Source organism: Trichoderma evansii (genome assembly GCF_050947405.1).
Source record: "Trichoderma evansii strain SZMC 28006 chromosome Unknown GGI43scaffold_18, whole genome shotgun sequence".
NCBI lineage: Eukaryota > Fungi > Ascomycota > Sordariomycetes > Hypocreales > Hypocreaceae > Trichoderma > Trichoderma evansii.
In genome coordinates this window covers 594,665-619,653 of record NW_028145188.1, presented here as the reverse complement: position 1 = coordinate 619,653, position 24,989 = coordinate 594,665, and the positions used below count along the sequence as shown (strand labels likewise).

Genomic DNA, 24,989 nt, shown 5'->3' with positions numbered 1-24,989 from the left:
AAAAAGCCATTCTTGGTATTATACATAATATAATGATCACTCTATCCGAGTTCTTGTCCAAACTCAACCTTCTCCTCGAAGATGCTGCCAAAATTCTCCCAGACAAGTATGGCGACGAGATTCATGGCACCCTCCAGCCAACCGAGTCCGGTCCCGACACTAATAAGAAATTATGGGAGCTCATGTCACAGACAGTCAATGCGGCCGATCAACTCGTCAAGATCCTCCAGCCGCCGGCCATTCAGCTCGCGGAGACTTATCTTGGTACGCCTAATTACCTGCAACTACAAAGCAGCCCATTGCTTTTTCTCTCTAAATAAGTATTTTTATCATACAAACTAACACAATTATATCTTAAAAGCCTATCTAGATACAAAAGCCCTCTTCGCCGTCGTCTCCCACAATATCCCCGACATGCTCTCTTCCGGCCCCCTCTCAGTCGATGCACTCGCTCAGCAAAGCAACCTCCAGCCTCTTCGTCTAAAGCAAATAATGCGAGTCCTTCATAGCAACGGCATTTTCGACTATAACCCCGATTTAAACACATATTCCAACAACCGCAACTCTGTCCTCCTTCAAAAAGACCACTGGACGCAATGGCACCATTGGGTCAGCCTCTACGGCGACGAATTCTACGACGCTGCCAAGGGCATCCCCGAAGCGATAAAAGAAGGGGAAACTCGCAGCGCTGCGCAAATAACATTCGGAACTGACCAAAACATCTTCTCCTATTTCGCCGAAAAAGGCCTTCAAGAGAAGTTTCACAACGCTCTTGGAGCAGGCGCTGTGGCTCAAGCTCCCGGCATGCTCGCCGACTACAACTGGGCCGAACTAGGCGATGTCATCGTCTGTGACATTGGCGGCGGTGGTGGCGACTTCCTTGCTGCTCTTTTACGCAACAATCTATCTATGAAAGGGGCACTTCTAGAAATAGAATCCGTGATTGAAATGGTGAGGCCAAAATGTGCAGTTCCTAACGGCATCTTCGCAGATATCGCAGACCGCATCGTTGAGCTTCACACGGGCGATTTCCTCGATAATGTCCCTTCCTACGAAGTCTACACGATGAAATGGTGTCTCCATAACTGGAAAGATTCTGATGTCGTCAAGATCCTATCCAATGTCCGACATACAATAAAAGTCACCGCTCGTGCGAGAATGGTCATCATTGAGTCTGTGGTTGAAGAAGGTAGAAGCTCTCGCGTTTGGCGATTTGGTGACTTAACCATGATGTCTACTACTAATGGCCTGGAGCGCACAAAGAACGAATGGCTTCATCTCGCCAAACAAGCGGGTTGGTCCATCAAAGGCATCACACTGCTACGGCATGCATGGGCCGTAGCCATTGAATTAAGGCCGTAGTAGACAACGGCAGCATAGAAAATGAAGCAACACTACTGGCTGCTTAGAATTATTCTACCAAAGGAATGAAAAACAATTACTTGAACTTTGATATAGCTCATCTTTTGATCGTCGCTTACCCCTAATTGTAATCACAATATACCAGTGCACAAATTTCACAGTGGGGTGTAATTAAACAAATTATTGAATTCTCAAAAATCTACTTATTATTACAAATTACCTATATAAGCTGGTGAAATCGCGTACTTTTGCTGTGATACTGTAGGGTGAGGTGATTGTTGACTCTTTGTCCGCTCCCTATCTTAACGTCCATCCTAAATTATTTCCTCGCGAGAAGACTGATACATCTTGAAATAGCGACCTCTCTGCGCCATAAGCTCGCTATGTGTTCCTTGCTCTACAACCTCGCCGGCAGCCATAACAATGATAGCATCTGCTGTTTTGACGGTGTTCAGTCGCTAAACGAGAGCACATGGTGTCAGTGCCAACAGTCATATTTGGGTTTAAAATCTCAAGAGACTTACATGAGTAACAAAAATCATTGTCCTGCCGCCCTGGATGTTTTGAAGAGTTTCTTGGACAAGCTGAATTTATTGTTAATTGTTTGATCGTAGTCAATCGATTTGCAGCGTGTTCGGCTTACCTCCTCGGATTCAGCGTCCAATGCGCTGGTAGGCTCATCCAACAGCAATATCTCAGGGTTTCGAATAAGTGCTCGAGCTATTGCGATGCGCTGCTTCTGACCCCCAGATAGAGTAATCCCCTTCGCTCCGCAATCGCTATTGTGGCCTTCTGGAAGCGAGGCTATTAACTCGGTCAGATTAGCGTCCTTGCATGCGTTGATGAAATTATCTTCATTAACGTCGTTCTCATCAACACCAAGCATAATGTTGTCACGAATTGATCCTGCCAATATATTTGTCAGATTAAAACTGCGATATCCGCCGCAATAATTCACAACACTTACCACGATACAGAGTGGGCTCTTCTGGGACGAATGCTAACTGCTTCCGAAGAGCATCTACCTCGACTGATCGAACCGGCTTACCAAAAACATCCAGAGATCCCGATTGAACATCATAAAAACACTCCAACAAGGCTAGTAGAGTCGACTTCCCAGATCCAGAGCTTCCGACGATGGCAACTGTCTGTCCTCGCGATATTTGTAGCGAAACGTTTTTTAATACAGTAATCGTCGGCCGAATTGGATACGCGAAAGAGATGTTTTTGAAGTCAACAACAATATTTGAATCTTTTCCGACTTCTATATCAAGAGATGGTATCTGTTTTTTAGTCGAATGCGCGTGTCGTCGGATTCCGAGGATATTGTTGGCAGCAATTTTAGCCTTGCCAAGATCTACGGCCTTGTTAGCATGGGAATATGGTTTTTATTACAAGAAAAGCTTACTCGAAGAGTATCCAAAAAGAGCACCTGCAGCTTGTCCACCGACGATGATAGCCATGAAGACTGTAAAAAATTTCTCCGTCGATGTTTCCCCGTCTGCCATAAGCTTGCCGCCATACCAAAAGCCCAGCGCGGCAGCGAGCAACTCTGCACTCTCTGAGAAAGCAAAGAACAAGGTTAGGGCGGCAGTTTTTCGTGATAATTTCCCGATTGTTTGCGTGAGGTGTTGTTCATACGACCTTTGCACAGTGCCTTCCATTGTAAATGCCTTGACCGTGCGAATGGAGGATAATGAGTCCGACGCAAATCGGGCGCTATCTTCAAAGATCTTGGCAGTTGCTTCCGCAAGAGAAGAATCTAGTTTCATGCGAATAAAGCCAGCGCAGAATACAACAGGCATGGCACCAAAGATGGCAACAAGGGCCAGTTTCCACGAGAATGCCAGAGCAATGATACTGCCACTGATAATACTCACAAAAATGGATATGAGAAGGCCGAAGTTGACGGAGATAAGATCATGGAGATTTGCTGGATCAGATGAGAGTCTGGAAATGAGAGCTCCAGATGTCAGATGATCAAAAAATTCGATTGGCTGGTCCAGAATGACTCGGAAGTAGTCAAGGCGATAAAATCTGGTAAGACGAATACCCAGTAAAGTCATGACGAAACCGAGCGTCGCATAGGCTATGAGAGCGCCGAGGCCGACGACGAAGAACATAAGAGACCAAAAGTTAGCATCGGATGAGAGTTGTTCGGCAGTGCCTTGGAAGCTTTGCATGACTCGGCCTAGAAGAATGGCTTGGGCTGGGAATATTTGCGCTGTAATAATAGCAGAGAAAGCCCCAATCAGCAGAATTGGCCAATACCGTTTTTGTTCTCTGGCAATAGTGACTAGATTGGAAAAGAATGAACGCTTGGGTATCTCTGGAATCTCAGCAAGCTTATTGGTAGAAGAATCTGGTGCAGCAGATACATCTTTGATCAAAGGATTCAGATCAACTAGCGAATTTTGAACTGGTGTGAAATCGGCATGATCAGACTCATCTTGCACCTGGGCATCATATAAACGTTTGTACAGTTTATCAGCTGCAACAAGTTCCTTATGCGTACCCTGCTCGACAACTTTGCCTTGGTCGACGACAACAATGCGATCAGCTTTCATGGCAGAGGATATCTTGTGCGAGATAAATATCGTTGTTACATCGTTGGAAGCAACCGTGAGCGATTCAATGATCTTGGAGTTTTCGTTGTCGAGAGCACTTGTTGCCTCGTCCATCAGAAGTATGGGACGTCGTCCGATTAAAGCACGCGCAATTGCAATCCGTTGCTTTTGTCCACCCGAGATAAGTCCTCCTTGGTCGCCGACAACAGTATTGAACCCCTAAGAAGATACTTTAGAAAGGCCATTGAGAAGAGAGATTCGACAACGAGCACTCACTTCTGGTAATTTATGGATGAATTCGAGTGCCTGAGCTTCTTGGCATGCTTCTTCCACCAGTCTTTGCTTATCAGGCAAGGATGCATTTTCTTGTTCTGTTCCAATAAGGCCATAGGAAATATTGTCGAATATAGACGCATTGAATAGCTGCGGCTGTTGCTGCACGAGAGCAATTTGACTTCTTAGCCACTTGGGGTTGATATTTGAGATATCATTACCATCCAATAAGATTTTTCCTTTTGTAGGCTCATACCATCTTTCTAGAAGAGATATTAGAGTGCTTTTTCCTGCTCCTGATGGACCTACCACCGCCGTCGACATGCCGCTGGAAAACGTAATATCAACGGCCGAGAGAGCGTTCTGATTCGGCCGCGATGGGTAATAAAAGGAGACATTGCGTAGCTCTATCTGTCCATTACACTTAACGAATTTGGAATCAGCAGAATTGCTGATACCATCTGTCGTGTCTATTTCGTCGATAATCGCAAACACGTTGCCTGATGCAGCAACAGCACCGATAAAAGTAGGCATGTTGGGGCCAAGAGCCATGATGGCTCCTAAGCCTATCAGCATGGCAAAAAATACCCTAACAATAGTCAGAAGAAAACGAAAAAAGTAAGAGCTACAAAAGGGAGCACATACGAAAGAATTCTTCCAGGATCCGAGATGTATCCACGATTATACAAATATGCTCCGAGGTAGAAGCCGATAGCCCAGCCAGTGAACATGAAGAAATACTGACAAGCGAATATCAGGCCAACAAATGGCCCTCTCTTTTTAGAATCCTTCTCGGCTTCTTTTAAGATCGAATCGTATTTGGCCAGGAATTTGGGAGCAGCTCCGAAAGCGACCACTGTTTTAATGCTGCTAAGAGCGTCCTCGGCAATTGCACTGCAGTCAGTGTATCGCTTAAGGAGACCTGCCTCAATTTTCTGGTCGCTACCGACGATAAAGCCTATCAATCCGAGAGTTATGAATACCAAGCCCAGCATAACGAGAGTTAGCTGCCACGACTGTGAGAACGCAACCGTGAAAGAGGCTAACAGCATTGAGAAGGCTTGCATCATGATTCCGATTCGATCTGACAGTGCGGCTTGAATAGAGTTGCAATGACTGGTGATTGTGTTGGAAAGAGCTCCAGGCGTTCGGGTATCGTGAGCCTGGACACTTCGATTAAGGATAGTGTTTAGACACTGTCGTAGAGTTCTGGTTAGAAGAAAGGCTGAAGAATAGGTGCCTCTGGGAATTATACCTTGAGTCGCAGAGATTGCACCATTCGATTTGCCGAATAGCTAAAGCCAAAGCCCCAGATGTATACGAGCTGGCACACAATGTCAGATCTATGGAGACATACACTTGGAGGAGTGTCCACATACCGCAAACTTTCCAATAAATAGATACACAAAGTATAGTCTAAAACGGTTAGAAAGATATCCGGGGATGTCGGGCGCTACTTACGCATTTGTCTGGACCTCTTTCATGAATTCTTTGGAGGACTGTTCGTTATCGATGCTTCCAAAGTTGGTGAAGTTGGCAGTGAGGCGGCCGAGAACGAGCGCCATCAGTGGCATTGCTAATCAGACCATGGTGAGCTCAAAAGAAAGAGTGGTCGTATGTTGCGGGTCAGATTTGACGTACCCGCACCGCTACAGATTGCGGCAAATGCACACACGATCTGAATAACCTTGTCCGTTGCTGAGCCAAAAGTAAACACCCTCTGTTTCTCGATTAGCAGATTCCGATGACTCCAAGAGCATCAGGCGCGTACCATCAGAGCCCCAAATCCTGGTTTGGATGCGCCATCGTCGACCTGAGCTTCTGGCTCTTGGCTGTTGGAAGCATCCGCTTGCTTTGATGGTTCATCTTTGAGGTGAGTTTCTGGCTCGTAGCTGTTGGAAGCATCCGTTGCATCAAGAGCTTCTTCGCCGCCTCCTGCGGCCTCTTGTTTCTCCTTCATCGCAAGATTGATTCAAAAGAGCGATTGATGATGAAAGGTTGGGCCGGCACCAGAGAAATTTAGGTAGAGCTGTTTGCGGAGCTACGCAAGAAGAGAGCGTCGAAGGGCTGGTGATGTGGAAGTGAAGCCACCAGATAGAGGATAGAAGAAATATAGGTGGGGCATAAAGCGCTTCTCTAAACATTGCAGGCATTTTGGTAGTGCTAGGGAGCAGCAGTTAGATATAGTACTCTGCATTGTGTACCTTAAATCTCAATTCTTAGACCATTCCCTTACTATATGGATCAACAATACCTACCGCCAGGTGGCAGGAGTAACGGGTGTCAACAGATGGAGCATGTGCCATCCGTTTGGTACTACAGCTCTAGAAACAGCTGGGCCTTCCAAAACAAACGCTACACGCTGCAAAAAGCAAATTTTAGATCTAATTGAACGCAAGGGAGATGACAAATGAAAGGAGGAGAGAGTAAATCGTGGCATGTGCCACCTCACGGTTTGTGCAATATTTGGAGCAAGCAGTTTGTGTCTTGTAGCAACGGCATGGCCTTGATAGTCTAATTTTATTCGTGGCACGGCGCTTTTATTGCCCACGGGGTACACACTATGCGAACTGCCTATCAAACGGCCAGATATCGTTCTACAAATTTAGATATATGTCGTAATACGTCTACCAATCTACAAGTACATCAGGTAGTACGTATTAGTATGAGTTATGCATTTACACCAAGCCATTGAGAAGCCGGACGTAACAAATTTGTGTATCAATACTATATCATACCTAGGCCTAATAGTAATACAAATCTTCATATAGGCAAAAGAGGAGTGAATATTTGCCCTCGGTGTGTGAAGTTCTCCTTTTCTACCGCCAATTGAGTTTGACCTCGGCAGTAACTACGCGTCTAAAATTCCCCTCTTAATGGCATAACCAAGAGAAATAGAACCATATAACTTAGTTAGGATAGTAAACACCCCCAAGCCTTATTATTATGAAAATGTTTACAAATTAAGGGATCTTCAATGGGGAATGATCAAAGGCTTGTAGTATTAAGTCGCCGGCCATAGTATATTAAAGTTACCGATTGGCTGGAACAATAACTGCTGGGGCTAAATTAGTTTCCGATCCCGCCGCTAATTTAACCATAAATTCCATGTGCCATTTTGCCATTTTCCAGCTTTGATCCATGTACCAGAGAGTTGCAGGAAGCGCCAAAGAAGTTCCATCGCACTTCTGAAGCAGTCGACTATGCCGTATCTATTTAGAAATATGATATTAACAAGATATGCTGCGCATAATATTTTATCAGACTTAGTATTAGGTAGCTTTAGTGTTTAATAGCTCCCAGTTAGATTAGATCTTCTCCTGATCTCTCATCCTCAACACTATTTTCGCATAGTATGAAGGTAGCACCTGCCCCGGCATGACAATATTCTCTGGCTTTTCTCTTTCTTTCCCTTCAAACACTGCGTCATATCTCATCAGCATTTTGGCAAACAAAATCTGCGTCATTCGAACGCCAAGATAGCGGCCCGGGCACATTTGAGAGCCATATCCGTAGGCGAGGAAAATGCTGCTGGCAGTTGTAGCTTTTGTGGTGACGGTATTTGTTGCTTCATCGTAAAATCTGTACGGGTTGAACTCGTTTGCTTTTGGATAATTGTCTTCGTCGTTGTGAATCAGCCAAGATGGACTCGAAATGATGTTACCAGGACATAGGCGAAGGCCAGACTTCAGCTGATATGGCTTGAGCACCGAACGCGTGACGCTGACTGGATAGGCTGTCAGTTTGACAGCTTTTTAAGTTTCCGTATGCAGGGGCCGATCGGGTGGATTGCGGCAACTCACATAGTGTTGGGCCATCGACGCGGAGAGTTTCTCGCGTGAAGCTTTCGAGACGCGGGAGAGAGCTCATCATCTGCACAGACCACTCTCCGTCATTGTTAGCAAGAGCCATGGCAATTTCAGTTCGTAAGGCTTCTGTGAGACTTTTGTCCCGAATGGATTCAAACAAGAGCTGAGTGACGAGACAAGCAACAGGGCCAGCGCTGTCAAAAGCGGTGAAGATCACTTCGTCGGAATATATGTTAATCTGCCTCTCTTCCTCTGCTCTAGTCATAGCCGCTGTGTTTCGTGTTATTTGGCCCCTCTCTTCTTTGAGATTCAGCATCGCACCGAGCAGCGTATATCCATCTGGAGTACGACCTGTAGCTCGCCAGTTCTCAATAGTCTGGCGAATCTCGGGCACGATAAATCGTTTCAGCTGCTTGATTACTTTTCGTACTCTGAATCCAGCTGGTGATAGATGCCAAAATAATTTTCGAAGTGGTGCAGGGACTTGAAAATACAAATGAACAAAATCCGGCACATTGAGGCAGTAGTCTTCAATGTGAGCCATGTACTCAGAATTTCTCGAGAATTGGGGGCCAATCAGAAATGAAGCAGCGACGACGTGGACCAGATGCCAGATTTGAAGGAATCCAGCAAAAGATTCTTGACCTATCGCCACATTAGGCTGTTTCTTCTAGCTTATGCTGAGCGCGATTAGTATGCCGTACCTTTGGCGAGAGAATCGAAAATTTGTGGAATTGATTCGTCGCTTTGCCGTACAACTGATTCATGTAGCAAGTCTTATTGAAGCATTAGCATGCTATCATTGCTCCCAAAGACATAGATTCACTGACTCATATTCTTGTTGACAGACTGACGGACTGCGTCAACATGTGAACGGCCTAGAATATTTGTATGAAGGCGAAAATAATAGCTCTACGCTCGCCAGTTAGACCAATCTCTACCACTTAGGAAGAAGGACAGCTGACATCTTCCACAGCTTGTAGAAAACTCATTTGGTTCAAATCGGCATTTTTCAATTCTTCGCATGTTCCCGGGGGCAGCACAAGGATGAAATCATCATGTTGGCCCCAGTACGCCCACGGCTTGAGCTTCTTGCTAAACTAATTCCAATTAGACTCGCTGGAAATCATCATTTACATTGTACGGGTTTTATCATACGGTATTGTATCCACGTTGAAAAACCTCTTTTAGATTAGAGTGGTTTTCAGTCCATCGCAGCCGCTGCCAGAGATACGGCGCATCACCCACGATGGGGATATTTCCAAGCCGTCTCCGCTGCTTTTGGTAGTTGAGCCAATCCAGGGTGATTATCACAAGAACTGGGATCAAAATGGTAGCAGATGCAGTAGCAAAAGGCTTCTCCAATATGCCTCGTAGAATGTTATGAAAGTGAATAGAGCCTGCCATGGTCAGTAGCTCCATCATGCTTACTCAAGCAATGTATTGTCATATGAAGCGTGCTCGCCAATCATAGGAATGCTATGTAAAAGCTTCCATTTGCCCTTCTCACTACGTAGCTTAATATTAAATGGCTCTTCGAAATAAAATTTAGTAGTCGGTTACCGATACTAAATCTCAAACGCGTCACTAAGAGCACGCGTGCCTAGGTACTCAGAGTTGTACAAGTCGAAATTGGTACATGTAAACACCTGGCTAAAGGTACCCTACAATATTTTATAAAACATATGACGCTACTTAGTAGTCGCTTAATTGTAATAAGAGCTTGATATTTATAGGTTCTTTGTTTGATGAAGGTTCAATACAATACATGTATCCACTCATTTGATAATTTGCAAGGGTAATACTAAATGGAAAGGATGCCGAATGAGGCGTCGCAAGCATCGCAATAATGTGTGGAAATAAAAGATTCTAGCTAGCATCAAATGATGCAGGAGATTAATTTTTGAGAAACTGGTTGTGAAATATGTCTTAAACTGGGCATTCTTTTGGCTATTTACTTTCACGTTCCCAATTGTATGTAATTCAGCTGCGACGTAGGTGTCTGCCTGCAAAATAATGCTATGCACGCTTCCGTTTATCGAATGGCTGGCTACACGAATGATACCACATAGAATGAGCTCAATAGGACCCAATATCACGCCATCCTGGTCATAAAACCAATAATTCGTATATTATATCATGATAGTCCTGCTCTATATACTCAAAGTGATGACTGCTTGGCATTCCATAACTCGACCCACCCCATGATAGTCCGCAGGCTCCGCGAAATGTCTCCCGTTAATGATGTCGCTGACTTCAAGAAGCAGTCTTGTTTGTCTTCCGCTATTAACTTCTCACGTTCTTCAATCAGACCCGCCAATTTATGAAACCGAGCTTGCAATATCTTTCTCAGAAACCTGTATCGCGCTCTCGAGGGGACCTGGAAGCTACCAATGCAAAGCGCGGTATCGCTATAAGGACTGGCTGGCGAAGTCTTGGCTTTGGCGACAAATTCTCTGCGGGCAGTTTTTTGAAGAATGTCAAGCGTCATACGGACACTAATAAGCGCCAACAAGTGCGTAACGCCATCAAAGCAACAATTCTTGCATTGGTGTAATAGTGCAAGGGATTCTTCCACTTCCTTCTCCAGCATCAACACGCTGTCTATTGATAGAGGAGTAGAGTTTCGCTGCTCTGCCTTCAACATCGCAATGCGTTGCGAGATACTGGCTGCGCAGTTACAGTGGCCTGGTTTCCGCTCGGTTGGTATCCTCCGCCAAGATGTCTCGTAATTGCTTTCATAAATCGATGATAGATCGCTGGTCTGTGAAGCGTTTGATGGTGTATGCATACTAGCTTCCAGAGAAGAGCTTCCTACTTCCTGAAAAAAATCTGTTGAAATATTTAATAGCTGATTTTGATGGTCTCTGTTGTTCAGAGCTGACTTTGGATCCTCTCTAGTTAATTCCCTTGAACGCTGACATTTGCATACCCCAGATGCCGGTGTGGATTCTTGCTGCAACAATGGTATTGTATGTGTACTTCCTTTGGAATTCACAGCTGGCCAGGCAAGTGACGCCGACTGGTGATGTCCCAGTAACCCGATAGGCAGCGCTGGCATAGAACATTCTGGACCGAGAGAGTTTGACAAATCTTCCAAGAAAGAGGGCATTCCAGCCAACATGGTCATTTCATCAAACTCCATTGTAGACGACTCCGGCAAAAGACCCATACATTCGTCCGCTGGTGGGTCCGTACACTCAGATTCACCAGTGGTATTCGTTCCATTGGGCTGCTCAAGACTTCCAAACAGGGGAACCCAAGAGTCTGATATCTGCTTGGCCTCAGATTCGAGCAACTCGTTCGACACTTCTTCCGCAGTTGGTTTTTTAGTTGTGGGTATCACCAGCTCAGCAGCTTCTGTTATAGCCTCTGGAGTGATGGATTTTGAAATTGCATTTTCGTTGGATTCAGTATTGAGAGGTGACCCGCGGTTCGAATCGTCTATAGCAACCTTTTTGGCTCTCGGTCGTCCCATCCGACGTGACAAACTATACACGCAATTCACCTTATGTGCCGAGCATCGACGGCAAGATGGTTTTTCATGGCCGCATTTCACTTTTGCTGACTGGCAATTGTCGCATGATGTTCTGTACTTTGGGGCTCTTCTCGGCCGAGCGCCACCCTCGTGTTCAGCCATCTGGTATGCAACAAGCCGCGAGTTTTCTAGTTAATCGCCGACAAAAATGAATTGAAGAAGATTCTTGGTTAATTATTGTAGTACCCATCTTCCTTGTTGCTCGGAATTTATTTTCCCAGGATTCTCAAATAGTAATATGTATGACAAAGAGGGGATATACATGCTGCTGCTGTGGAAGCCGCAAAAATAATCGGTGTTATGAGCTGTTCCACAGGAGCCATAGGAAACGACCACAACAAAGTATTGATTTACATATAAATGGCGGTTGCAAGCAGGATTATGGAAACACAGCATGCTTGTACTCGTGAATTTTCTATTCCCAGCGTCTAAGCAAGCAGACTAAATGAAGTACCCAAAGGTTGACCAATAATATAACCAATTGAGGGCGCAGGAAATTTGATGTTAATGTTATAAGAAGAAGCAAAAGTATTAAAAGTAGGAGGTAAAACGGATCATTATTATAAAACAAGATCGCCTAGAGTTCTGCTGCGATGCGATGAGGTCCAAGCTCCGCCAAAGACCTCCCCGACGACGCGAGGTGTGGCTTCTTATCTCGTATGCTCTTTATTTCTAACATTTGTGCTAGTTGTAAGTTGAAAGGGGTCACAAAGAAGCCCCACTCAGCTGAATAGGTGCAATACCATAATATACAGCAGCCGCCCTGCCATATCTTAGCTGTTTGTGCATCCCCAGAAGCGTAATAGCTCACGCCTGCAATTGAGAAGTCTGTAAGCCAAACCCAACCGCTCTTACGGCTATACTTAGTAATACAAATAGTGTTAAACTCACTGTTGATCACGGTGCTGACTATAAGAAGACCATAGAAAGCTTCTGGTAAATGTGCCTAGCAGATGCTAGCTACCTGCTAGGATGCTAAATCTTGCAGCGTTTGTGTTTACAGTGTGCCTAATCTTGCTTCAGTAAGGAAAATTGTAGACGAATCAGAGTTTGTATTACTATATACCTCGTACTACTAGTTACAAATATACAATGATGGATGAATGACTGGAGTTTTCGTAGCTCTGTTGAAATAAAATAATCCGATAGAAAGCCCATCGTCTAGATGCCACTGCTTTATACCCCTTATATTACATCTGACGTACTAACTTGGTATTCTATCGATAAAATTTATATATACCTAATGAACATGACTGACGATATTTGTGCTCATCACTTTGTTTATTTCCCTTTCCATCATGCAACGCCCTTATTGCGACTGTTCGTTCAGCGGCCTGCAGAAGATTGCGACCAATCTCAGCCCAAATACACTTTCATTTGACAGTATTCTACAAATTGGTTCAGAATTTATTAGATATTTCACCACAGCTATCAACTGTGAACGATGTGTTACAGCGAAGCGCATGACGAATATCCTGTCCCAAATCACTTCACGGCTAGTTTGCTTTTACGAAGCGGCCTACCTCAATGCTGCGAATGTGGTACATTTAAGATCGCGATCAATTAGCGATGCTGGGTTATTATTATTACCTTCTCTATCACAACATGATCAACCAAGCCCTATGATAGAAGCGACACAAATGGCACCGACCTGCCAGTCCATGTTCAACGATATGAAGCTAGGAAGACTTAAATTGGAAAATCATGAAGCACGAGTCCTGGGCGAGGTAATTCTGGTGGATACTTGCCTCGAACTTAATGAAAAGATTCAGGAATGGAAATTTGCCATAGATGAAGCAGCGGAGGTCACCGGCGAGCAGTGCGACGCTGCACCATTTAACTGCTTAGATAGGCTGGCGAAGCTGATCGGTCTGTTACAATTCGATAGACTATCAGGTTAACCTTTAAAATAATTGAAATTTATTGTACGTATCGAGTCAAAACTCCTATTTAATTGTGATTTATTGAAATACAATTGTACTTTACATCCACTTTACATTAGTCCCCTAATTTACTCCAAACCGTGTTTTCATTCTATCTTCAGTCTAAACCATAGCACACAACAATTAAAATACTACATAATCAGTGTAAAAAGTGTAAATAAGATGGATATATCACTTATTACTAACTAGCTAAATCTATTGTCTCGATTAGCATACGCAATATTATAGCGACCTCCAAAGGCACTCTTGGATACAATTGTTGAAATTCTGCTTATGGAAGCAGATATCTCAGATACGCTCTGTGTATCATCGAGTTACACCAAACCCCTGTGAGTCAGGCTAACCTGAGCTGCAAAGGGACATTAAGACCTGTCAACGAAATTGTCCCTATTGATCCACTATTCGAATACTACCCGACGTATACATAACTCGGTGACCGAGGCGTCGGCTATCGGTAGCCGACAAGCCATGAGTACATCTGTATCTGGACCTTGTAACGTCACAGTATGGAATGGTATTTATCCCAGTTAAAGCTTGCGGTGGTAGTTATTGCTGTATTAGTATCTCATTCACCAATAAGTTAGGAATAATCGAGCTATTATCATTCTGTAGCACAATATGCCGATCAACAAATTCTCCGCACAGTCGCTGGACTCGGATATCCCAGACAAGCCATTAATCTTTGTCGTCGAGGGACGTTACCAGAATTGGATTAAGCCAATCATTTTGCTCGAATCTCTCGGTAAAGACTATGACGCAGTATGCTTAGATGGCCCAGCCACGAGGACAGAGTGGTTTACAAAAATTCATCCTCAGAAATATGTCCCTGCTATGATAGATAGCTATCTTGGTGAACGGGTTACGTCTTGGGATAGCTCACAGATTCTCTTGTATTTAGCCAATAAGTATGATGTCGAAAAAGCATGGCTGGGGTCAACTATGGCCGAACAGCTGGAAATTGGTAACTGGCTGACCTTTGAGACCGCATCTCTTGGGTAAGTTTCTTAATAATTAATTCTCAACAGACAGCTAATAGTTCTAGACCAACCGCCAAATATTGGGTATGGTATTCGATTAGGAAACCCGAGGACCAGAATCCCAAAGCTGAAGCCAAGTACTTGCAATCTTCCCAAGACAATAATTGGATAATGGCTAAATATTGAATTAGGATGCTTACTGATCTCAAAGTACAATACTCTATCCTTGATAAACATCTTTCCCAGCCTGGTCAAGACTTCATCGGCCTCAAAACTCGACCAACGATTGCAGATATTGCTATTTACCCTTTTGCGGATGACCCTACAATGGATCGTATGGGTATAGATAAAAACGAATTTCCGGCATTGAAAGCTTGGAGCGAAAGGTTCTCACATCTACCGGGAGTAGAAAAGGCCTATTCGGAGATGGGCTCTAGAAAAGAGATTGCAATTAGGGAATGAATCGTATCGCGAAACGTATAGAAGTAGTAACATATTTTTGCTCACTTACCCCAAAACATTTATTATATAACCCGTTTAAATGATGGCCATAATCCGTTACCGCTACGTGTGCTCGATGGCCGATAGTCCGCCTAATACGGCAAACACATACACATATATAGTGGACTTTCTGCCCCTTTCCATCCTTCAATTCATAATAAAGCGAGAAAGGACTTCTAGTTAAACTTTTTGTCTCTCTGCTCACTAGGCCATGGAATCCATCAATAGCCACCTCGCCCAAGCTAAGAAGTTATTGGCTGAAACGCCACTTATTGGTAAGTATTCCATGGAGTAACTACTGCCTCCTTCCACTTACTATCTAGTTCCTGAAATATATGCTTATCGCAATGCAGATGGACACAATGATTTCCCATTTATGATCCGCGGATGGCATTTGGGAAAGATTGGCGATGTGGATGCTCGTCAAATGCCAATTGCCCATACCGATTTAGCAAGACTGCGTAAGGGCTGTGTTGGAGGAGTATTCTGGAGCGCCTACATACCATGGTATGAGATTGATATAGCCTATGATTATTCCTGCTCAGAATTTTTGTTAAATGATTATAATAGCCCAGAAGAAAATGCCACCAACAACTTTTCAACGGATGTTCACTATGCCAGCCTTCGGTCGACGTTGCAGCAAATCGATATCATCCACACTCTTGTTGAAAAGTACCCTGATGACCTTCGGATAGCACGAACGTCTGCCGAGATATGGGATGCTTTTAAATCAGGTCAAATAGCGAGCTTGATTGGTGTTGAGGGCTTGCACCAAATTGCCAATAGCGCCAGCGTTTTAAGGAACTTCCACAGGCTCGGCGTTCGATATGTTACTCTAACGCACGATAGCAATAATCTCTATGCAGATTCAACAGTGGGTAATTGTCTGTTTAGAAAGAAGTTAAAGTCATAATACTGATTGAAAACTTGAAGAACAGTGCCGCTCCTTACCACAATGGTCTGTCCGAGGAAGGTCTAGAAATGATTAGAGAGATGAATCGTATTGGAATGTAAGAATGCCATATCCCTTTGAGAGTTTATAAGAAGCTTACAATCAACAGGATTGTTGATCTATCGCATACCTCGGTACAAGTTCAGAGACAAGCTCTATCTGCAGCCAAGGCTCCGGTCATTTTCTCTCACTCATCTTGGTAAGTATGCCCTATCTTTTTCGTATAAACTTTAGCCAAAATCTTAGTAATCTCATGATTAAGATAGTTCTGCAATAACTTTGCACCGTCGCAACAGCCCTGATGATGTCTTAGACATGTTGAAGGCCAATGGTGGGGTCTTCATGGTGTCGTTTCTACGTAAGCTCACTGGTGATGAACCTACACTGAGTAAGGTAGCAGATCACATACAGTATATTGGAGAAAGGATCGGGTATGAACATGTCGGTATTGGATCTGATTTCGATGGAACCATGCAAACCCCTCTCGGCCTCGAGGACGTGTCTAAATTTCCTTTCCTCATTGCTGAATTACTTAAGCGCGGCTTATCTGAAGAATTTGTGAAAGGCATTCTCGGCCAAAATGTCCTTCGCGTTTTGGATAAAGTACAAGAAGTCTCAGCAGCGATGGCAGGAAAAGTAGAAATTTTGCATGATCGCATTGAACCAATCTGGGATGAGCATATAAGAGAAGAAGTTAGGCGGGTACGCGGCATTGTTGAGTAGAGTGATCAAGGGCACGTCACAGCTGAGAGAATACAACGCGAGGTTAATGACAATATCAGTGATGATAATCTTTCATGAAAGGTCATTCCCTTTTAGTGTCATATTCAGGAGTAATATATTACTAACAACTTAGTTTTTAACTACCTTCCAGCATATTTTGCCACCGTCTCCTCTTCCTAGTATATACAGGTGAATGTAATCGTGATATAGCCACATCATTCGATATGCCCAGACGATTATAAAAGCTACATATGCTGTACAATTACCCTCTTCATCAACTCTCCAAACTGTAAGTGGAATTAAGCGCTTTAAAAATGGTCTCCATCCTAGATCGAAAACTAATTGCCCCCATGTTCGATCGGGTCCTTCTCTTTTATGGTAGCGAGGAAAACTTTCCAAATAACGGATATAATCTTTCGGAAGGTTATTTTCTTTAGCTCCTTGGAGGAAGATACTCTATTTAGAAGTTAGTATAACGACGTAAGGGAGTTTCAGTTTAATATTTACCATATATCTGGCGCTCGGCGTGCCATTTGGTCTCAATGGCCATTTAGATTTTAAAGCATATACAGGAAAGCTCTCTCTAGAAACTTCGTTGTCCTTGGCTATCTGATATGCCTGGAGCTTGACAATGTCGTATACAACGCCGCTGCCCTCAGTCACCAGCAGTTGGTGAAATTCAGCTGCCGACAAGAGATGCGCAACACCGCAAAGTGACGGAACCCGGTCTTCTATCCCAGCGTGGATTAGTTGAATATTTCCGTTCTCCCCACTTGGGAATTCTTCGATGCTAGCATAGCAAGGCTCCGAATAGGGAATTCCGAAAACATCAAATGTAACATAATGTGTTGGGACATTAACGATTCTAGTATCTAGTGTGGTAATTTTGCGGTCTTTCATAGAGCTTGCCTTCATGTTTGACCCATACCCGAGATACCAAATCAATTCATTTTCTTGTGCTGCAATCTTCCAAATTGGAAGCTTTACTTCGCTAGCCATTTGTGGAATAATTTTTCTTTTCTTAATATTTTATTTTTATTATAATAAATTTCCATAAGACGATTTAAAAATTGAATAGATATTATACGTTGCAGCTTGGCAATAAATTCCCGTCAACAAGCTCGGGTTCCGACGTTTACATCACTTATCTATGACACGGAAATTGTTCTTTTGCTAGGAGAAGGCCAGACAAGCTTCTTTTTCCCCTGTTCTTCCTTAAAGAGAAGAGGAGGTAAAAACTGTACAAAAAAGCTCCACAAAATGAAATACACACATAAGTATCCTATTCTAGATCTATATAGTCCGGCATAATAAAGAAGAAGAAAAATCGCCAAGCTTCATATGACAAATAGTCTACGCTTCAAGCTCTCAAGGAAAAAGTATGCATAAATCTCCACATGAATACTAATTAATTACACCGTAATATGACTTACGAGTTCTATCGGACTTCTCGCCATAAATATCGCTCTCAAAGATACCTCCAGTCCAATAATCCGCAATCGATGCCGTAATGTAACTGCAGCCTTAGAATCCGCCCCACTAGAAAAAAATGAGGTTTCAGGCAATATTTTTGTATCGTCTACTCCTAAACAGCTTGCCATCTCGGACCGAACGATGTTAACCACCTCAGTCACAGAAAGCGACGGCAAGCGACCTTGCATAGCAGTACTCATCCATGCTTTCAATTGGCTGTCTACGGAGCTTTGATTCGCCTGAATAGCGGTATTAAGGCGGCTGTGTAACTCAGATAGCGAACATTCATCCACCATTGCCTCAAGAATGGTTTGTAATCCCACCTCAATTTTGTTGCTTACATGAGACGGCAGTCGTCGTGTATCATGCTCAATGTGAAGAGACCAGCGATCAGAATCTAGCTCAAACCATTCTAGCATCAAGGGAAATTTAGATCCTTTGGCAAAAAGAGGAGATGCAGCCACTTGGCATAGCGGCAACTGCAACCATTTGTCGAGACTGGCATTGGAAGGATGAAAAGTCACCATGCAGTCAAATATTGGATGTGTAAGACTGCCGCTTGGGATACTGAGTGATTCAAGTATTTTGTTGAATGGTATTGCATTGGCCAATGCTTGTAGAGCTGAATCGCGCACATCGGCCAAAACTTGAGTCAGCTTAAGCTCGGCTTTTGCTGTGGATGAAGATTCGAGGTTTATCCGTATAGGAAGCCTGTCAAGAAACTGTCCAAGAGCATCCTGCTCAACTGGAGTAGGGCGATTAGCATTTGGAGCCCCTAGAATAATATCGTCTTCATCTGCTAGCCACTGCAAGAGAAGAGCGGCCACAGCTAAGGCCATTTGATGGTGCGTGATGCCAAGCCGCTTGATCAAAGAATTCAAGGCAATGATGGTATGTCCATGAAACTCGCGAGTGCGGGAGGATCCTTGAAAGGTTGCCATTGTAGAAGGAAGAAGGGGTAGCTGGAAGAAAGAGGACCGAGATCGTCTTGTATCGTACCCTTCTAGATAAGACTGCCAGAAATGTTTCTCAGGAAATGAAGGGCTATATCTCCATCTGCAAGAGCTCAAATGTTGAGGCTCTTTATGGATTACTATGTTTTGTCCAGCATACGCCGCTGAGACAATCCGAAGTAGATTTTGTAGAGTGGCCAAGTCAGCAATGCTATGAGAAGTTACAATAATAATTTGAATTGCCGATTTCTGCTGCTCAATTTCTCTCTCTCCTGGTTGTCGGATAACATGAAGGCGTATTAACTCGTCTTGCTCCAGATTGAAAGGAAAGTTTATCTCTGCGGCTATATCGAGCTCGCTTATTTCGTGAATTCGAGGAGGCGAGTCACGTATGGTTCGTCTCAGCCCATCTGGTCGTTCTATAAAATTGCAGCTGAGAACCGGATCAGAAGCTAGTGCTGTGTTGAAAGAATATATGAGCTTGGAATAGTCTACTTGACCACTGATTGTTAAAATATTCGAAATATTAAATGCTGTTACCTTTTCGGCGACTTGATATTGTAGCCACACTTGTTTTTCAAGCTCGGTTAAAACCTCAATAGAGAGCGCATTTTTGCCCTTCTTAACAATTTTTGCATCTAATTCTGACTTTTCGTGATAGATATTTGCCTCTTTAGCGCTTAAGAGTTGTTCAATCACATTGACTTGGTCTTGAAAAACTGGGGCTGGTAGCAGCTCACGAGGTGTGACTTTGACCTCAAATATTGACGTAAGCTTGGTAGCTAGAAGCATGGCCAAAACTGAATGTCCACCCAGTCGGAAAAAATTGTCTGTTGATTCTAGATGCACATCTGGTTGTAGTTGCAGGATTCCACGCCACGCCCCTGCAAGTCTAGATGTAACACTGCTGTTGGTTGGCTGCATTGGTAATCTGTGAATAGGTTCTTCACGAAGAGATGCTCTTGATCTATACATAGTCTCCAAAGCTTTGCTATCAACCTTGCCATTGATCGATTTAGGAAAGTTGCTTAGTGATATAAATAGCTGGGGTACCCATGAAGGAAGCATCGTTTTCTCGAGCCTATCACGGAGCTGGTTGATTCGGTCTTCTACTGAAGGATGAGGTTGGGATTCATCTGAGTTGAATTTGATAAATGCAACGAGTGCACCGTCAATTGCAATAACAGAACACTGACAAATCCTGTTAATGGCTGGCTCGGACAGAATGGATTGCTCCACGCTGTCAAGCTCAACTCGAAAGCCGCGAATTTTAACTTGACGATCTATTCGGCCAATACATGTTATGCGATTGTACTTTTCGCATATCCCGTAGTCTCCAGTACGATACATTCGCTCTTCTTGATACCATGGATCAGGATATATGCGTAAAGCTGTCTGTTCGGGCGCATTTATGTACTGCTGGAGAACTTGTACTCCAGCAAGATAAATTTCCCCTTGTACGCCGTGAGGAAGAAGGTTTTGCTCTTCATCAAAGATATACGCTCTAACCGTCTCTGAAGTTGTTCCAATAGTAAGTTCATCACCTAATATCATGCGCTCGAATAAGCCAAAGACAGCACACTATGAGAAAGATCAGTAGGTCGCTATGAATCAAGGGTCATTCGATATTGTACCTCAGCTGGCCCGTAAGCGTTGTAAATTAGCTTCTTAGTGGCAAAATTTTGAACTATCACTGAAGTTATTAATTCACCAGTGGAATATATCTGGTCAAATTAATGATTAGTAAATGGTATCAAATTTCTCGGCCATAGCGACTTACAATCTCAATATTGGGAAATTCGTCTGGGTCAAGTACAGACAAGACTGTTGGGGTCATCATAGCGGTATTCACTTTGGAGAGATGAGCATATGGATCTTCAGGATCTCTCAGAACAAGGGTAGCTCCATGTAACAATGCTGAAAAAATCTCCAAATTGCACACGTCAAAAGCAGGTGACATGAATTGGGCTATCCGTCGTCCTGGCGCTGCAAACATTGTTGCTTCTGGATTACTTTGAAGGGCCAAAAAGGATCGATTTGTCGTTGGAATACCTTTTGGTACACCAGTAGTTCCTGAGGTAAAGATGTAGAGGAGAACAGAATCAGCAGATCCACAATCTGATAATCTTTCTGCCTTTTGCTCGCCACTCTTATGCGAGAGCAGATCCTTTACCACGAATATTTGTTTCACAGTAGTCTCCGGTACTTTATTTTGATAAATCGAATCTGGTATTAAAATTGCAGTTGCACCGCTAGCATCTAACACCATCGCCTTACGCTCCATAGGCCACTTAGGGTCAATAGGCACAAAAGCACGGCTTGTTTTAATAATGGCGAGTATTCCCAACAGCCACTCAGTTGACCCATCTCCGTATATCGCAATGGCTGTTGTATTATGATTAGCTACATGTGCGTTAATTTTGCTGGCAATGAGATTCGCTTGCTCATCAAGCTGGCCGTAGGTGAGTGAAGAGCCTTTGCAGTCTTCTAAGGCTACGAGGTCCTGGAAGCGGTCCATCGATGCTTCCAATACTTGCTTCATTGTCTGCTCATTTCTCCTAATTCTCACAATTTCTGATTTCTTGTATGCTGCTTCTTGGAGCTCATTTATTCGTCGACACTCCCCCACCAGAGTGTAATGCAATATGCCGCGAAGAGCGTGCTTAAAATGTCCGCCTATTCGCCGAACTGTGGTTTCGTTGAATGCGTAACAGTCATAGACGATACGAAATTCTCCAGTAGACTCAATCAGAAGTGATAGAGGGAAATCACTATTCTCCAACGACTCCACCCGCACAGGTGGTGGATTCGATTTCTCTCCAGGAAGCTGCGGCTGAAGCGAGACAAGGCTTCGTATACGACCGCCAATGCCAATCTGATCTGGACTTGCCCAAGCAAACTCCCCGACGGATATTATATCATTCATGACTTGACGAATTAACGATATAATAGATACATTGTCGTTAAGCTTAACTACTAAAGGCAAAGTTGATATATACAAGCCGATCGCGTTCTCGAACTCAGGTTGAAATGCTCTATTAGAGAATACAGAGCCAATTATGACGTTAGAGCATCTCTCGATCGAGCTCATGGCCATTGCCCAGGCAGTATAATAAATGCATGCTGATGATACATGATTATGGCATGCAAAATCAGTAACCTCACTGCTTTTGACCGGCGATCTGAAGAAAACAGTATTATCTTGTTTCGTTAAGCCACCATCTCCTTTAGAAATGTCGCTGCGATCATGGAGTAAGCTGCTCTTCGCCTGCATCTCGTTTAAATATTCAGCAAAGAATTTTCTAGCAGCAGAATCCCGGTTTTGCTGCATTGATATCAGCTTCAGATTAGCTTCTATCGAGCTAGGGCTAAAAGACAGCGGCCATCCACGTGCAGCGCGCTCAATTTTAGATAGTAGAATTTGCAATGAAATGCCGTCCATTAGGCTATGATGAATTCTGAACACTATAGTTAGTTCTGTAATATGATTCAGTTTGATTGAAGCAGATGTGGCCCCAGAGCTGGCGGTTGCTGAGCTGTAGACGAGAAACTCTAGCGAGCATCCTAATCCGACCTCAGTCTCGGCATCTTTGACAGCTTTATCGTAATCTGCGAGGCAACTATACGACTTCATAGTAGGGTCTCTAAACGGATATTTATGAATAATCTGGGCACCGCATCCTATCATGAGGCAAATCTCGGTTCTGAAGACGGGTTCAGCTTGCCAGGCTGCTCGCCATGCTCTCTCCATCATGCCAGCATATGCACCAGAATAGGTAAACTTGGCTTGATTGATGTTTTTCGATTTACAACTCAATGTTGGTATTGCCAAAACAAGCTGCAGGCTGGTCAATGGGCCGATATCAAAACTCTCTCCTTCCAGATCCAGCATATCACGCGCCTCAATACGGAGAGAGGTTAATTTTTGGGCTGCGATCAATCTTTCCTGTGTAGGCGACTCTTTGTGATTTAAAAAGGCTGTAGAGATAGCTCCTTTGGCTATTTCCTCAAATGTGCGACAACTGAAAAGATCTCTGGGAACGATTTGTAGATTGAGCTGACGAAGAGTAGAAATGAGTTTGAATGCCAAAAGCGATGAGCCACCAAGCTTTGTGAAGGAATCACTTCCTTTAATTTCTCTTAATATCCCCTCTGAATGTCCAAAAAGAGACGATACCGCACTTAAGATCTTTGAAAGCTTTTCCTTTTCTTCTATGGTCTCAATGTCCGAAACCTGTGCCAGAGGAAATGAAGGCGTTGTAGTATGCGAATCAAAGTCGTCTCCTGAAACCGTAAACGAGATGATTTCAAGCACTTTTTTGAGTTGCACTTTTCCATTTGATGACATGGGAATACTCTTCACAGCCTCAATGCGATATGGAAAGCAGTAAGAACACATACTTTGCCTCGCCTTTTCTAATAGTGCGGTCTTATCGACACTCTCTGGGGTCACCACTGCGATGATTCCATCTTCCGCCGCTGCAGCACAGACAGATGTAACACCAAGGGACGTTCCAGCGCGATGAAGAGCATCTTCAACATCTCGATCTAAATTCACGAGGAAGCCGCCGTTTTTGATGGTTCGATCTTTGCGACCGCGAAACTCTAATACCCAGTCACCTGCTGGGCCTCTCACCCATCGACCATAGTCGCCCGTTTTGTAGACTCGAAGTGAATTCCAGTAGGCGAAGTTATTATTTGTGTTAATATCCTCTTGATAATATCCGCGAGAGACGCCGTCGCCAGAAATAAAAATCTCTCCTTCTAAAAGTTCATCTTCAATGAGTTGATGGTCGCTGTTCACAAGCCAAATTGGACTTTGCTCGGTTGAACGTCCAATTAGGGAGGCATTGATATTTTTTGATTCTGGATCACGAATAACTTCATGTATGGAGCCCATAGAGGTCGTCTCTGTTGCTCCATATCCTATTAGAACCCGAACACCAGCGTCTACCCATGACTCGAGTAAATCCGAGCTGGCAGTTTCACCACCAAGAATAATCGTATGAATAGTTGAAAAAATGGTGTTATGCGATCCAACTTTTGGCAAATTGCTCAACATAGAAGGTGTGACCGCCATAACTGTGCATGAGGGGGCTTTCACATATAAGTCTTCTGCCAGAGTTGGCACTACCGTGCCACCGTTTCCCAAAGCTGAGAATAGCGTACAAGCAGAAGCTAAAACACGTCGTTAGCTGAGTAATATCTTATTGGTGAAGTATTACAAACCATCAAATGCGACAGATAAGATGTGAAGCAATCTATCTCCAGGATTTATGTCCAGGTTCAAAGGACTTGTTTTTGAGTATAAGCATAGGGATTTATGCGAGAGTATCACTCCCTTTGGTCGTCCAGTACTTCCACTAGTAAAGATAATACATGCATCAGGGATAGAAGCCTTGTTGAGTGACATATAATAGTCATTAGAGGGAAGAGTAGAAGGGAGGCTTGTCAGATGCAATACGTGATGTGATCCACTGGTTGCCATGAAAGGTTCTCTCGTAGTATTGACGATGACTTGGCTACTGACTGTAGTGCACACGTAATGAATCATTTCTGAAGACCATGATTTTCTGTCGATCGGAACAACACAGGCACCAGCCTTAAGAATAGCCAGAATAGCGATGACATTGAAGCTACCATGAGCTGTCATCAACAAGACAGAAGACCCATTGTCGACCCCTAGAAGAATCAAATCATGCGCTAACGCAGAAGATGCATTGTCCAATTCTTTGTAGGTCAATCTTCCGTCTTCATGGTCAACAGCAAGATTCTCAGGAAATTTTTGGACAGATTGGGTGAACAATTCACATAAATTTGTGGGTATCGACTCCATTGCAGATCAAAGTAAACAAAAAATAAGGTGCTCGATTGTTCTTCTGGCAAGCAGCTCAGGTGAGGATACGGATGCTTAAAAT

General features: G+C 43.7%; 7 protein-coding genes across 7 annotated transcripts; 3 read left to right on the top strand and 4 right to left on the bottom strand.

Moving 5' to 3' along the window:
* Positions 1–32: 32 nt before the first annotated feature.
* Positions 33–1,362, top strand: GGI43DRAFT_386246 (putative O-methyltransferase glim-like protein; the record flags this gene model as incomplete). The annotated part of the gene is made up of 2 exons (XM_083203760.1): positions 33–264; positions 362–1,362. 2 exons carry the CDS (start codon positions 33–35, stop codon positions 1,360–1,362), a joined length of 1,233 nt encoding a protein of 410 aa, XP_083058173.1.
* A 314-nt stretch (positions 1,363–1,676) lies between these two features.
* GGI43DRAFT_429230 (ABC transporter ATP-binding protein) lies at positions 1,677–6,162 on the bottom strand (the record flags this gene model as incomplete). Its single annotated transcript, XM_083209080.1, has 12 exons — positions 1,677–1,820; positions 1,887–1,946; positions 2,006–2,268; positions 2,330–2,719; positions 2,771–4,148; positions 4,206–4,791; positions 4,848–5,398; positions 5,458–5,526; positions 5,582–5,618; positions 5,664–5,778; positions 5,844–5,922; positions 5,974–6,162. The coding sequence occupies 12 exons, from the start codon at positions 6,160–6,162 to the stop codon at positions 1,677–1,679; spliced, it is 3,861 nt and encodes a 1,286-aa protein (XP_083058172.1).
* Positions 6,163–7,510: 1,348 nt separating this feature from the next.
* On the bottom strand, positions 7,511–11,651 carry GGI43DRAFT_424564 (cytochrome P450; the record flags this gene model as incomplete). The annotated part of the gene is made up of 9 exons (XM_083208390.1): positions 7,511–7,929; positions 8,006–8,656; positions 8,842–8,923; positions 8,977–9,111; positions 9,170–9,411; positions 9,661–9,664; positions 9,970–10,030; positions 10,267–10,963; positions 10,994–11,651. 9 exons carry the CDS (start codon positions 11,649–11,651, stop codon positions 7,511–7,513), a joined length of 2,949 nt encoding a protein of 982 aa, XP_083058171.1.
* A 1,196-nt stretch (positions 11,652–12,847) lies between these two features.
* Positions 12,848–13,450, top strand: GGI43DRAFT_386242 (uncharacterized protein; the record flags this gene model as incomplete). Its single annotated transcript, XM_083203759.1, has 1 exon — positions 12,848–13,450. One exon carries the CDS (start codon positions 12,848–12,850, stop codon positions 13,448–13,450), a length of 603 nt encoding a protein of 200 aa, XP_083058170.1.
* A 634-nt stretch (positions 13,451–14,084) lies between these two features.
* On the top strand, positions 14,085–16,645 carry GGI43DRAFT_429216 (membrane dipeptidase domain-containing protein; the record flags this gene model as incomplete). Its single annotated transcript, XM_083209079.1, has 9 exons — positions 14,085–14,487; positions 14,535–14,606; positions 14,661–14,874; positions 15,179–15,245; positions 15,324–15,477; positions 15,541–15,848; positions 15,878–15,980; positions 16,032–16,121; positions 16,189–16,645. The coding sequence occupies exons 1-9, from the start codon at positions 14,111–14,113 to the stop codon at positions 16,643–16,645; spliced, it is 1,842 nt and encodes a 613-aa protein (XP_083058169.1). The 5' UTR covers positions 14,085–14,110.
* Positions 16,646–16,774: 129 nt separating this feature from the next.
* Positions 16,775–17,644, bottom strand: GGI43DRAFT_429214 (uncharacterized protein; the record flags this gene model as incomplete). The annotated part of the gene is made up of 2 exons (XM_083209078.1): positions 16,775–17,101; positions 17,153–17,644. The coding sequence occupies 2 exons, from the start codon at positions 17,642–17,644 to the stop codon at positions 16,775–16,777; spliced, it is 819 nt and encodes a 272-aa protein (XP_083058168.1).
* A 413-nt stretch (positions 17,645–18,057) lies between these two features.
* On the bottom strand, positions 18,058–24,907 carry GGI43DRAFT_429213 (uncharacterized protein; the record flags this gene model as incomplete). Its single annotated transcript, XM_083209077.1, has 8 exons — positions 18,058–20,652; positions 20,706–20,795; positions 20,852–21,075; positions 21,124–21,946; positions 22,538–22,691; positions 22,882–22,909; positions 23,254–24,249; positions 24,301–24,907. The coding sequence occupies 8 exons, from the start codon at positions 24,905–24,907 to the stop codon at positions 18,058–18,060; spliced, it is 5,517 nt and encodes a 1,838-aa protein (XP_083058167.1).
* Positions 24,908–24,989: the final 82 nt, after the last annotated feature.